The sequence below is a fragment of the Sphaeramia orbicularis genome, chromosome 4 (assembly GCF_902148855.1).
Source record: "Sphaeramia orbicularis chromosome 4, fSphaOr1.1, whole genome shotgun sequence".
Taxonomy (NCBI): Eukaryota; Metazoa; Chordata; class Actinopteri; order Kurtiformes; family Apogonidae; genus Sphaeramia; species Sphaeramia orbicularis.
Window position 1 is genome coordinate 14915990 of NC_043960.1, and position 15042 is coordinate 14931031.

The following is a 15042-nucleotide window of genomic DNA, read 5'->3' on the forward strand; positions in this document are numbered from 1 at the left end:
ACACTCAGTGCACGGCATTCCACACACCTATTCAGGTTGGACGTGTAAAAAGACTACTCCAACGGGAGACTTTCTGGATTATAGAACTGCAAGCAACAAAACATCCAGGCCTCAATGGAGATGTGGACCTTCCTCCTTTTTTGTAAAGGGATTATTTTATGAGGGATATTTGGTTATGTGGGATTGGTAATGAGAAAATATGAATTAATAATATTTTAAAGTGTATTGCATTTGAGCGTGTGGTACTAATAGTGGGACCTAACTTTAGAAGTGTGGGGTTTTTTTTTCATATTATTTTGTTTTATTTTATTATATATGTTTATATACGTGTATGCATGTATGTGTATATGAATATATGTGTGTGTGTGTATGTATGCATGTGTGTGTACATATATATATATATATATATATATATATATATATATATATATATATATATATATATATATATATACACACACACACACTTTTTTTTGTACTTTTTTTGTTTGGTTTATTGATTTATTTTTATTTTATATATACACTTTATTTTATTTTTCTTTTTTTCATTTTTATTCTTTGTTTTTTTGTGTGTGTATATATGTGTATGTGTGTGCATATGTATATGTATGTCTGTATGCATGTTTTGTTTTTGTCTTTTCCCCCTCACACCTCCCTCCTTCAGGTCATTAAAGTGATTGTATGAAGGTGTGCAACTCACTAGTGAAAAAAGCCCTGATGAAGACCAGAGGTCGCAACACGTTGGCTGTATTTTAAAGACTGTCATGAATTAATAAAGGCATTTTATTTTTACACAAATCCTACAGTGTGCCTTGGATATATTTTTTTGAAATCTAGCATGCTAATGCGGATTTTTTGACTCTAAATTTACAAACTATCCTTTCACAAAAAATGTGAATAACCTGAACAAATACAAACAACCTGAAATGTCTTAAGAAACATAAGTGTAATTTTAATGATATTCTACCTGTTATTAAATGCTTTGTGCATTTGTAGATCCACTGTAATCTGAAAGTTCTAATGCACGTGTAAATAATAATATGAGACGTAATGTTGCTAAAATTGCACTTATTTTTCTTAAGAAATGTCATGTTAATTATTTTTTTATGTTATCACATTTTTTTAAAGGATACTTTGTCAATATAACCATTTTCATTCTGCAATTTTACTTTTTTCACTCTAAAACATAGCGAAAAGTTTTGAGTTGACCTTATTTATATCTTATGCTAATATTTGACTGTCCTAGCCCACTGGAGATCATGTTGTGCTGAATGCGACCACTGAACCCTGTTTGACACTTCAGATTTAAAGGCTCTGTTATGCTATAAACACACAACAAACCATAAAACTTAAAGGTCACTCAGTTCCCATCAGGAAAAGTAAAGACGCAATGTTAAAGCTGCAGTATGTAGGAATTATGTTCTAAGTAATTGTAAAATTGCCTTGACTGTCACCAGACATTAAGGAATCATGGTCATTTCAAATACGGATCTCACTGACAGTAGTAGTCCAGCCAGAATATTTGCATTTGAAAAGCTCAGTGTCAGCCCCGAAATGATGTTTATGTTGACATTGTGTGTTTTGGTCTGATGCCCCGCCCATCACTTGTCTGCCAATCACAGAGTCAGAAGCCTTTCAGCATCCAGGTTGCCAGTTCCCTGAGCTGCAGCTGGAACATTTCTGATCACAAATGTCTGACGTTATTAAACCTAAAAGGCCTCTTATTATTCCCAAATACATCGTGACAAAGTGAGAAATAAAACAAGGACATGTATAGGAGATGATTTAGAAACATGGAGACGGCTGAAAGAGGAGAAGGATCTGAAGACCGACGCCGGCCCTGCATTAGTCTGACCACCGGTAAGAACCACTGAGAGCCGGGGTCGCGACCTCTTCACCTGGTCCCTTCTCCCGGGACCGGGCAGCAGTCTCTTCCCCTGGCCCCGGTGAAGAGACTACCGGTCCGGGACTGGTGAACAGACCGGGTACTGGTGTAGCACTTGTCTCTTGCCATGGTAGCTCCTTGTAGTTCAGTGTTTTCTGTGGAAGTGACCTGTTCATTTAGCGGTGTGTAATCCGAACAGTGTGTGTGTGTGTGTTCGGTCCGTGGTTCGGTCGGGGGGGGGGTTCGGTAGCTCGGCGTCCGTGGTTCGGTGGGGGGGGGGGGGGTTCAGTTGGTAGTTCGGCGTCTGTGGTTCGGTGTGTGTGTGTGGGGGGTGGCGATCGGTAGTCCGGAAAGGGGGGGGGTTCGGTAGTCCGGTGTCCGTGGTTCGGTGGTGGTGGTGGTGGTGGTGGTGGTGGGGGGGGGGGGGGTTAGAGCGATCGTGCGGCTTGTAGTAAAAGTGAAACCTAATGCTCATTTCCCTTTTGTCTTTCTCCTGAATCTTCACAAACTTTCATTTGAGTGTGCAGGACGTTTGTCCTGGCCTGTTATATATTAGATTGATGTAGAATAAGTCTGGTGATGATTTTTTTGTATGAAATTTATGGTGTGGTGGCAAGTATTAGAGGAAACGCTAGTGGTAGATGCTCATGCGGGATCTGGCAACCCGTAGCCTGGGGGGAGGAGGAGAGGATACCACGTTCTACAGTATTTTGAATGTGATTGCAGTACCAGTTTTGGCCACAATCCTACATACTGTCGCTTTAATAGACAGCATTAGAGGAAATTAGCCTTTAAGGTCATTGTTTTTCTGTTTCCTGCACCAATAAAACCGCAACACAACTACATCTATTTTTCATTGCTGCTTATTTTATTAGAACAATATGTTGGAAGAAAAAAAGCATTTGTTCACAAAGTGTCTGACAACATTCAAAGTAAAAAGATGTGCACAATAATATGGAAAGAGAAGTACTGCCATTAGTTATTACAACATATACAACATGGTAAAAACAGATGGATCTGACCAGTTGAAGTCTGAAATCAGCTTGAATCTGAAGAATGTGAATGAGGAAAGAGTCTCTGACGCCGAACGACTGACGGTTTGAGGTCAGCGGTGTGAAATTTCCACAGGACACAAATGATTAAAGTTTAAAAAAAAAAAAAAAAAAAAAAAAAAAGAGGAATGTAAAGAAGATCTGTTTTGTTTTGTCTTTTTCTTGGTGTGGAAAGCAGCACCGCGGTAGCTCACAGTAGTTTGGCAGGTTTCAGTAAAGCACTGTTTGTACAAGAACTTACTGTAAATTGTATCCTATCAAGCATCTCAAAGCTGATCTGGTAATATTTAGTTTTGCATAATACTTGAATTTACAGTACAGTGGCTATGATAATATTCAGCTCACAGTTTTATACGTATATTATTAGTAGGTAAATGTACTTTTAAGAGTACGTTTGGTTAAATGCATGTTTCAAAAGCTGCTGTTTCACTTTTGCCAACGTAAACCTGGAATTTGCAAAGAAAACATCAAATTTTGGTGTAGTTCTACTGAGGGTTTTTGAGGACAAAACCAGCCGAGTTCTTTCTCAAATGTACATTTAACACGTAATTACAACAGAAAATCAAACAATATGGATCTCATTTACAGTGACAGTAACAAGAAGTTGGACTGCATTGTATCATTCTAATCGAATTTTAAGCAAACATTCATAAGTAAAAAATTACCTGCTGCTTTTGTCTTTTGGCTAAGCTGCATTGGGTTTGCATCTCTGATAGGCATTATTGGGCAATTAATAGACTTTACATTTAAAAAAGGTATCAGTTTAAATGAATATTAGTTGTAGATAAGATGCATTTTTCAGTGATTAACAGTGCATGACCACTGAAATTACAAAATCCAAATCACTCCACAGTAAGACTAACCATTAGAAGCATTTACTAAGAGTTGAAGATCAGGTTGTAGCACTTGATGAATCATTAATAAGTCAAATTAAACAGTCTATTTTTACTATTACACCTCAGATCTCATATTGTACACAATAACAATGTGTACAATAAGGTTTCCACTTACTGGTTATAAACAGCAGTAATTCATTAGTAACAGGTTTAGCATAGACTAATAAATAAGATGAATCAAAATAAACAGCTATGAAGACCTGAGATTTAACAGAAAAAAGCTAGAAAGTGAAGTTGATTGTCACAATCAGTGTATACGACATGTTGCATTTTATATATGTGTGTGTGTATTTTTATTTATTTTTTCTTGTGTGTTATATTTTGTACTTATGTTTAAGTGTAAGTTTTTGTTTTTTGTTTTTTTTTGGGGGGGGGGTGTATTTCTGTTCTATATAAAACCAATTCCTATTGTTTAGACATTTTTTTTGCCCTATTGCTGTAAAAACACTCAAAAAACACAACCTTGAAAACAGAATCAATGTATGAAAACAGAACGTATTTATTTGATTATTAATGATTCAGAGTGTTTGAAACCAGTTACTATACTTATTTTCGAGACTTATTTAGCAAAAGCAATTGAACCGTATTCAAATCTAATACATTTAGGTTCATTTTTGTCAAATTATTGATTTTTTTTAATAGCTGTGTAATAACTGAGATAATACAGATCAAACATTTAGAAATACTTTTAGGTTAGTCTTATTGTAAGGCATTACATTACTCGATCTAATATGAAACACACTGCACTGATCTGATATGACAGCTTTCAAAGGCAGATTAGTTTGTTCTTTTTTGCGTCTTCAGATCAGTCAAAGCCACGAAACGCAGATTTTTAAAGGCATCGTTACAATGACAGCCCACAGGCATCGATAGGTTACTTTCGTTTGCACCTTTTAGAGACGTCCAGAAATCCAGAAAGCGTGACTGCGGGGTAAAGTTCAAGTAACAACATCTACAGCATCATTCTGTACATTTCACAGCTTTGTCAAAGAAACGCAGATGAGACATGGCCACCTGCCGCTCAGACTGGAAACACAGGACTCCTTAGTGTCTTTGAATAGCACTCAAAGGAAGCAAATCTTTACATTAGTTGTGTAGTTTGTTAGTGTGAAAGTGGTTAAAAACAAGCACCAGAAAAACAGACAGTAAAGAATCTAGAAAATCATGCAAAAAAAAGAAAAAGAAAAAAAGTCGTTCATTACAAAAAGAGTATAAAAAGCATTAAGAGGAGAAAAATCACAAGCCGTATTTTGTTTGTCGCTACACAGTGGTCATTCATAAAGTTCACACCTCTCAGCAGACCTTCACTCATTCATTTATTTACTCATTCACTCATTTAGAATCAAATGCTGTACTTCAGGGCAAAGTGCATCGGTTCAATTCAAACCTTGTTGTCTCTCATGAAGAGTGTCGACCAATCAAAACAAACCTAAAAACAATCACCATGGTAACACATTCAGCATGACATAAAAAGATGTTAATATGTACAAATCATTCAATGGTAAAAACTAACACCACACGTATACACGCGCACACGTCACCGATACATGTGTGCGTGTGTCGTCACATTCACAAATACGACTGATTACATGGAAAAAAAAAAAAAAAACATTTGCGTGGAGATACAGTTGAGTCTCCGACTTGAGCCCAAGTGGCTGATGGGAGATGTAGTCTAGGTGGAAGAGAGGACACAACAGACGTGTGTTTGTGGAAAAAAATATCCCTCCAAGGTAAAACAACAAGAAGTTTTAAGGCAGAGTCTGACTGCAAAGAGCTCCTGGTTTGATTTATTTTTTGGTGTTTTTTTGTTTTTAAAGAAGCCCAGTCCTGTGGTTTGGTGAGGGAAGGCTTCCATCTGCTGGTCAACTGGTGGAACTGCATCCCACGCAAAGAAAGGCAGGAAAAGAGAGAAGAGGGGGGGCAGAGACGTCCTAAATTCATCTGATAGTCCTGCTATCTGTCTAAAGAGGGGCTCTTCTTTAACTCAGCGGCTGTTTTGGAGGATTTTAAATGCACAGTTAATTCATTCTCATGCTGCATTTCATCATGACATGGCATTCAATAATTACAGGAGTATCAGAGCCACAACAAAGGAAAACAAATTTGATATTTAAAGAATAAAATCATATGTCAAGGAAAAAGTCTTTGAAAACAACTAATATTGTATAAATGCAGGAGCGATATCTAGAGGAAGTCGTGAAATTATAAAACAAAAGTTATTTAGAGAAAAAGTCATTTATATTTTGAGAAAAAAAGTCTGCGTACTATGAAAATCAGTATTAGCTAAATTGATAATTGTGAAAAAAAAGGGTTAAAAACTTAAAAACAATACAGTCCTAAAATTTCATGCATAAAAAAGGTCTTTACAAACTGAAGTTTTTTTTTTAAATTCTCATTAAAAAAATGTTTTTATTGCTGTTTGTCGTGAGTATTTCATGCAGAATACAAATATTTAGTAATTTTGTCAATTTTTTCTCCTCTGTCATAATTTACAATATTTAACGGAAAAAAGATCACAAGATCACATTTAGAGGAAGAATGTTAAAATAATAACATAATATTCTGAGAGTAAAGTTAAACTTTTTTTTTTTTTAATCACTGCATGCAAATATAATCACTAGAGAAGCCAATTGAAATTAACCCATATCAAACAAAATTAGAACTTGCATCATTGTGACTTTTCTTCTCAAAAAAAAAAAAAAAAAGACTGAATTCTCATTATAGCCGTTAAGTGAAATATTATGACTTCATTCCACAAATAACAGATTATTTCCCCTCAGTGCGGCCCCGATACTCTGTTGTACAACGACACACAAACAACTCATGCACATCATCTAACATTTTTCACACACTGACGTTGCTGTTATTGTCGCAGACGTAACGCCCGATCAGGAGACGTTTTAAAGACATGTATGAGTGAGACATGATGCAGGCATGAGGAGCAGAGTGGCTCAGGCAGCAGGCAGACAGACATCACCAACAGAGCACAGATAATGATGATGACGGTGACAAAAATGAGTCGCAATGTTAGTGGCAGCGAAGAAGCATAAGTGACCCTGAATGCTCAGATGTCCTGATATTAGGAGTTCAAAGTTGGATTTTTTTTTTTTTTATTATTATTATTAGATGCTGGAACAAAGTTTTGGGGAAAAAGCTCATCTACTAGCAATCTTAAGATAAAAACGAGCAAGAAAAAATATTATATTACTATGCTACAGAAATATTTCTATATTTAAATATTTAAGGCAAATACGAGAAAATAAGATGCATGTAGGTATAGCTTTAACATGTAAGCTCTAACTTTTTTTTTGTTCCACTTGAACTTAGAAATCGTGCTTTAATTATGAAACATAACCAAAGTTTACTTACAGTATCTGAAATTTCTGAACCTCCACATCCAAAGGTCTTCCTCAGCAGACGAAGCTGTCATATCAGTACAATTTGAGCAAAATATGTGGAGTACATGATGGTATTTGTGGTCAAAATGTGACATTACGGTTTACTGAATCTTAAAATTAACTTAAAAAAAGAATGTTAAGGAAAATAATAAATACACTTTAAGGTAGAAGATGATTTTCCCCCAAACTCGGACCAGTAAAGAGGACGTGGCCCTTATGTGAAACAATGCAACTTACATTTAATGAGCTGCTGCTGTCTATGATTAAACAATAAATTGGCACAAAACCACTGAGAGAAGGATGCGGCTGCACTAATGAGTGCATGCACTCAGATCAGCCACTGTTCACCAGACCTCATTTGCAGGATTTGGCCTGAGCTGCTTCACTGTTTCAGCTCAGAAAGCAGAGTGTCAGCACATTTTAGGGAATTTGCCTCTAAAACTGCGAAGCCACCACAGAAATCACATCCCAAAAAGTAAAGTAGTGGATTCTAAAAGTGATCTGATCGGGATTTTTAAGGCCGATAGCAATCCTAGATCACAAAGTCTATTTATGTAGTATCTATATGTATCCTTCACAACATTATACATAAGATAAATGTTAAATCGGTTATGTTTTCAATGTATCACTCACAGAATATCTTTGTGGTTGTGATTTAGCTTAACACAAAGAACATGACAGTATTATCATCTGATGGTCCACTAGATGCTGCTCGGATTATTTTGAAGAAACACCAGTTTTTATCAGAGCTGCTTTAACCCTTAATCAGGCAAGTGGCTGTTTTTGGTAATTTCAGCACACATTACAAGACAGTGATAGTAACAGGTCCAATGTGGTCTACAGGGTCTGTAAGGTCCACCTCTGCATGCACAATGAGTGTACCTGCTTTGTTAGGTACCATGAAGTAATGGTACTAATGTAAGGAATGGTGTTCAAAGGGATAATGTGGATGTGGACAGGGGTGTGGATCAGCACTGATGTTGGTCTAATGTTCTAAAATACATGTTCCTTTCACATTACATGTATTTTTTTATATATACTTCTTGGATTTTTTTTTTTTTTGGCCTCTTATGGGTAAGGAACCAAATATGGTAACTTCCCTAACCTTGATTTTCTACATAATAGTAAAACATTTTGAAAAAATTCACAAAAGTACTAAAATCTTATGTTATGTCCTCAAATAACACACTAAGGTTGAAATGTTGAATTTCAGACTATTTCTATGCGTGCCCTATAAAGGGTTAATATCCTCCTGAGACCCAGCAATGCATTTTGGTCCTCTGTAGGGGACAAGAGTTTCACAGCTTTATTGAAAACAAAAAACAAAAAAAACGCTGTCCACTGCAAAGAACATTCTGAAAAAATTTTAAAAATCCATCTGAAAAAAACTGTTGCACCGTGCTGTTTCCAATACAGGCAATTGTTTCATGTAAAAAAACCCAAAACTTGTACTTTCCTGAGTGTCAGGAGGATATAGATGCCACATGTGATGAGCGTTTATACGTGTATTTTATCGTGTAAAACTTCAGATCTTCACTACTGGGCAAAGACTCTGTTGTGACTCCACAGATTTTCAGTTTCTCTGAGCTGTAAGTTTCTTTTGCGTTAAAAATCTTTCAGTGGTGTGACTTCCTCAGTGGTTTGCCTTTAGGATTATTTCAGTTAGTAAATAATATAAGCACCTGTTTTTTTGGCGTCAGTTGATCTGTTCATGAATCCTATCCTCCTCCTAACCCAGAATGCTTTGCTGGTTATGGATGTGAGAGCATGCAGACATGCAAACCCGGTTCCCCAGCCCTCCACCTCAGATTCCCCTCTACCTCCCCCTTTCATACCCCGTCTCTCTCTCTCTCTTTCGTCACCCCCAACACCATTTATCAGCAATCAGCGTGAGCCCTCCACCAGCCAGCCAATCAAATCGCCCGGCCACCCTGCAGCCCTCAGGAACCTGCAGTCACATAGAGGAGAAAGAAAGTTACTACAACACGTACACTCCGGCACACAACGCATCCACACAAAATGAGTGACACTGAGGAAAGGGTGTGTGTGTTGAAGTCCTACAGACATGCTGTTCATCAGGAGAGGCTGCCAGTGTACTGACTTTTACAAATAGTTCAAGCCTCGAGTCTGGACTGCAGACTACAGGGCTTTCCGGCAGGGTGGAGTCGCCTCATTTTGTGTTCAGAGCGGAAAAATAGATGAAAAAAGTCAAAACATCTGAGGCATTCTGCAGCTCGTGTCTGTTAATGTCTTTAGCATTTGGAGTTGGTTCGTCATACGGTCTAAGAATTAAACTAATAAACAAGAAGAAGAAAAACAAAAATGCATCAATTTTTCAAAATGTGCTAAGTATAACTCTGACGAAAAGGTGAATGAACATTTTAAAGTGATAAACTGTGTTAAAACAGCTCAAAATGAAGTTTGTGACACTACTGGCCAGACGCCTTATTCTGTTAAACTGGAAGAACAAAAATCCTCCAACTCATCAGGCTCTGTTAAAAGACATTATGCAACACATTTGGAGAAAATCTGTTTTTCACTAAAAGATTATGTAAAGTTATTTTATTCAATTTGGCAGCCCTTTATAGATTACTTTAATATTAACTAAGTAGGCAGACCCCCCCCCCCTTTTTTTTTATGTGTGTATGTGTGTATACATGTACATGAGTGCAAGTGTAGTGTTCTTGTTCTGACATCACATATATTGGATACTGTTAATGACTTTTTTATATTGTCATTGTTCTAATTTCAATAAAAATAGTTAAAAAAAAAAAAAAAAACTGCTCAAAATGTTTAGATTATATGGGGCAAATGCTCAAAATGTCAGTTTTGCACTCCGATTCGTGCCAGTTCGGTTCATGGCTTTTTGCACACTTGGCAGCCCCCCCATTTAAGCAGATCTGGGTAGTAAGTTGTGTTGTTGCATTCACACACAGAGGAAAGTATTTAGATAGCATGATCATTGATGCCACTGAACTGTAAAATGCACAGATCTGTTTTTAATCAGTGCTTCAAACAAAAACCACCAACATAATTAATGATTGTAAGACAACAAACTGTATCAGATTTGAAGTGGGAATAATCCTGATACATTTTCTTACAGGCTCCTTTAACTGAAATGAAAACATTTTCACGTGGCACTTTTCCACTTTGAGTCCGAACTTGAGGTTTAAGGATGAAACTGATAATGTTCTGCATTTTCTTGATAAATCCTTTAGATGTCTCGGTTGTTTTGTGGTTAATACTTTAGAAATACCCAAATGTGTATCCATCCCTGACAAGAAAAGAAACAAAAACACAAAAAGAAACTGGCTGGATGGGAGCCCAAGTTGCATATGTTGCAGCAAAAGTCTTCAATATTAAAAATGTTGTTACTTGAGGTTGAAACTGTAAGAAAACTACAATCTGGAATTTTTTGTCCATTTTGATCTGTATGAACATAGTGCACACACACATGGAAAAAAAAAACAAATGTGCATGTAGACACAAAGAAATAAAACATAAAAAACAAATTATATCACAGAATGTGTGAAATTACTCGCATTATCTCAAAGCGGTTAAAATCAGGGAGTTTTAAACATCTCCGATTTAAAAAAACAAACATCTAAATAATTCAAAGACTGGATAAAACAAAAATATCTTGCTTCTAATATATTACATATAACATTTATAAACACTTTGATCGATAAGTAGTGGTGGAGCCTAAACTCACGAGGCTCAAAAACAGCAGTGGAAACCTCTCTCACTCACGCAGAAACGCCTCATTTACAAATAAACAAGTCACTCAAACAGCATCGAACAGGCTTTTCCTATTTGTGCTTGTATCAGACACTCACCTCTTTAACACCGGTCCAACAGACATGAGAGGAAGATGAGGACCAATGATTACACAATTAGACAAATAAAACAGACTGAAGGATGAAGATGTGGAAATAATAAGGGGACAAAATGTAAATGTCCATGCAGTCTTTTTTCCTTTGTAGTGGAACAGAAAATAGGGATGAAGAGGATGATAGAAAACAATGGAGCTTCAGATGTAGGTGACGGCACCTTTGCTGTTTTTTTCCAGGGTGATTTCTACGTAGGAGGTGGGCACGTAACCCTCCTCTCCGCTCTGCTTCCTGGCTCTCGTCCAGCCGTCGCCTTTATCCTCCTCGATGATGTAGAGCACCTAAAGTAATAGACAAGAATAGGTTTTATTTGATTAAAACAACAGACTTCTACCTGAAAATTCCAAATAATATGATAAAACGAATAAATGAAGTTAAAAAGGATCATCACCTCGTCTTCTGCCATCACCAGTGTCCCCTCGTTCTGACCTAAGAGTCAAATAAAAATAGTATCACTCGGTCAGCTTCATCTCATATGTAGATATTTATCAAATTACTTTACAGGGTGTTTGCTCTTTATACAAATAAAAATTCCAGACTTTTTCAAAAATGCAGTTTCTTCCCCAAGACCTTGATTTTATGTACTTTTATACTTGTGTGCCTTCTTTTATGGTTGAGATTACTGTTGTGTGTAGTAGGAAAGTGTATTTTAATAAATGTATGAATTAATTAATTAATGCATAATTAGCAGTAAATTATGTTTTACTGACTACTTACTTACTGACAGAAATTTTTTTTATATGCTTTCCTCATGCATTTCTTGTTTTGCAAAATGATGCGCCTTTGAGCATACTCTAAAATTCAACTATAAGAGAAACCTTTTTCCATACTTTATTAAGACTTTCACACAAAATTCCAGACTTTTCAAGATCTGGAAAACAGCATTTCAAAATTCCATACTTTTTAAAACTTTCAAGACCTGCGCAAGCACCCTGCTTTATATGTTAATGTATAAAACTCATTCTAATATTCTGTGAACAATTAATAGGAATAAGTCATAAAAGAATGAGTAGTAACTTGATATTATGCAACAACAAGCAAAAATAGAAATCATCTGTACATGTACATTTAATCTAACATAAACTTATACTGGCATCGAGTCCAATCTGGTCGAAACAGGCCCATATAAGCAGTAATAAGATAAGTGCTCATAACATTTATTTTATTACTGCTGCTCTGCTGTCTTTCAAATATGGTTTTCAAGGTCCCTCTAGCTATGTAAAAAAACAAAAAAACAAAACACCACAACATACAACTGCAACTACACACTGAAAAAGTCAAGTTTTGACAAAGACACAAGTTGTCTTTAGTTGGAATTTTGTCCTTTTAACACCGCACCACACATTTTTTTCCTGTACACATTTGACCAAACTACATCTCACTCAACACTACTTTGCAAAAGTGCCGCCACTATGTCCCAAGTGATATTTGCTTAAAGAAACACAAACTAGAAAAACAACCCAGAGTTTTTTCCCCTACAAGAGTAGATCTGTCAGTCTTTTCTCCAGCACTGGTTCAGCAACAACAAACTATGGATACAGGTCTGGCTGTATGAAAAAAATGTAATGAAGTGGAAGTGAATTTTTTTCTGTACCTACGATCATATTGTTAAAATTATAATGTTGAAAAATGACCCAAACATGGCCTCATACACACAGCCAGGATTTAAACCTTCACCGTTACCCATAGCTCACTCTGTTATTGGACTAAAAAGTAATGATATGCCAACATTAACATTGTTTTTTCCTGCAAAGACATAACAGATCGGTGTTTTGAAGAGTTTGTTCCAGTTCTGTTTGTATCTGTTGATCACAAACATGCACCGCAATACAAAAAAAAAAAAAAAAGAGTGCACAAAAAAACAACTGCAAGCTAACAAACAGATACAAAGAGAACTATCAGATAAAAAAGGTGTTGTTAAAGCAAATGTATTATGGATAAATAAATGCAGTCATCATATCATTAGAACATCAAAAACAAACAGACCTCATCAGTAAAAAAGACAAAAACACTACTCAGGATACATAAAAAAAAGTACATGACATATCGGCTCCTTTCTCATCCTTACCGTCAAATGAGTACAGAGCTTTGCAGTGTCCGATGACAGGCAGCGGGTCGTCGTCGTCAAACTCATCATCAAACTCGTGTGGGTCGGAGATGGGCTGTCCGGGCTGGGGGGGGTTGGAGCGGTGGTGGGGGGTGTGATGCTCCTGACTGGTGTCATCTGTGTAACTGCCCTCAGGACTGATGACAACAGTGAGGAATGAGTTCTGTCTGATATGACTTAAAGACGGCAATACGTTTTGACCGATTAAATCATGGATAATGAACAATATTTTGTTGTTGGACGTTCGCTTATGATAACCTGTACCTGCATATTACTGGATTTAACTATAGATCTTTTATAATGTGGATCACACTTTTTAGTCAGTTTTAACCCACAAAGACCCAAACACCCACTAGCAACCAAGACCATCTACTGATCTAAAATGTTTAATCATTTCTGAACCACTATACCTGTTAATACATGTAAATAATTGTTGTAAAATACAGTTTGTCATCTTTTCATGGTCATCAGATACGACCCATTTGGATGCTCAGAGGCTCTGTAGTGAACTTGGAAAAACCATCATCAACAACACTGATTCACCAGTAAATCCCATGTTGGATCAATGAAAGTGGATGGAGACTGTTGTTTTTACATTCTGTTATTGATATCTTTGCTAAAAAAGTAACTTTTTCTTGTTGTCTCCGTTTTTGACATTACCCTCAAGTTTAAACTGAGCTTTTATGAACATCTCAATGATCAGTGAATTAAATATAGGAAAATACATGATTTTCACTAAAAAATAAAAATAAAAAAGCAAAATACAGAAGATAATATGAAAAATGGTAATAAATGACTTTAGAAAAGTTAAATAGAGAGAAAAATTCATTTGGGATCTGACATAAATGTAGTACTGGGTCTTAATGTAGTACTGGGTCTTTATGGATTAATTAAAAATCAGTTCACTTTCATTTTGTCACTGTTGAGGACTCACAGTGTGTTCCCCTTATTCCTCGAGTTCCATAAATACTAAATGTTTAAATATTTCCAATAACCATCATCGGTCATTGCATATCTCGTTTGCCTATCACAATTTGCATACCTCTCTCTTCCTTGAGGGGTGTGATGGTGGTTGTCGGCGCTGTGTCGTCTGTCTCCTCTGGAGCTCTGCTTTCCCTCCACCTCAGACAGCCAAGTCTGTCAACAGAGACCGAAATCACAATAAATTAAACATCTGCACATACTCTAATTAGTTTATTTTGACTGATTCCAAGCAGAGTATTTAATCATATAACTGGCCAGGAGGTGGCGCTATGACCACCATAACTGTTGACTAGCTTAATTCCACCTGAATGCCACTCAAATCTAATCCATCTGCTATTGTTAGTGGATTATTTGTGGACAAAATTGACCTTATTACATATTACTAACAATCCGCTCATCACATACTTGAACTGAAAACACCTAATTACTGGAGTATGTTATGACATCCTATGAAAGAATTACATTTCCAGCTGTAATTTAATATATCATCTACTGATGCTTGCAGTTTTCTTTATTTATATTAATGTACTTCAGTGAGGATACATCAGCCAAACATGCCCTCGTGGACTGCTATCAGCTTGGGCAAATTTCGTAAAAAGGCATAATTTTGTAATATCTATTGTGTTTTGTTAAAGCCTTTTTCATAAAGTTACATGAGTGAATGTTCCCCCTTTTATTAACCCTTTCAAGACTGCCATTGTATAGGTGTCTTCATGTTTTCTTTGCAATAGAAGTGTCAGAAAATGTCTTTATTTCGTTAAAAGAAAAAAAACAGACTTGAAATTTTTAGCATATTTATTACCAGAAACATTTGTAAATGTCCATAATGA

The 15042-nt window shown here is 36.3% G+C and overlaps 1 protein-coding gene across 5 annotated transcripts in view; it reads right to left on the reverse strand.

Moving 5' to 3' along the window:
• Positions 1-8621: 8621 nt before the first annotated feature.
• fnbp1l (formin binding protein 1-like) overlaps positions 8622-15042 on the reverse strand; it is a 49931-nt gene continuing 43510 nt past the window's right edge. For 2 of the 5 annotated variants that reach the window (XM_030131816.1, XM_030131813.1), the window contains 4 exons: positions 14271-14365; positions 13190-13365; positions 11513-11550; positions 10209-11402 (listed from right to left, as the gene is read on the reverse strand). In XM_030131816.1, coding sequence (XP_029987676.1) covers positions 11262-11402; positions 11513-11550; positions 13190-13365; positions 14271-14365 — 450 coding nt within the window. In that variant the 3' untranslated portion in view covers positions 10209-11261. Of the gene's footprint in view, positions 9180-10208; positions 11403-11512; positions 11551-13183; positions 13366-14270; positions 14366-15042 lie in introns of those variants that run through there. The other 3 variants (XM_030131815.1, XM_030131812.1, XM_030131814.1) reach the window with 2 other exon arrangements.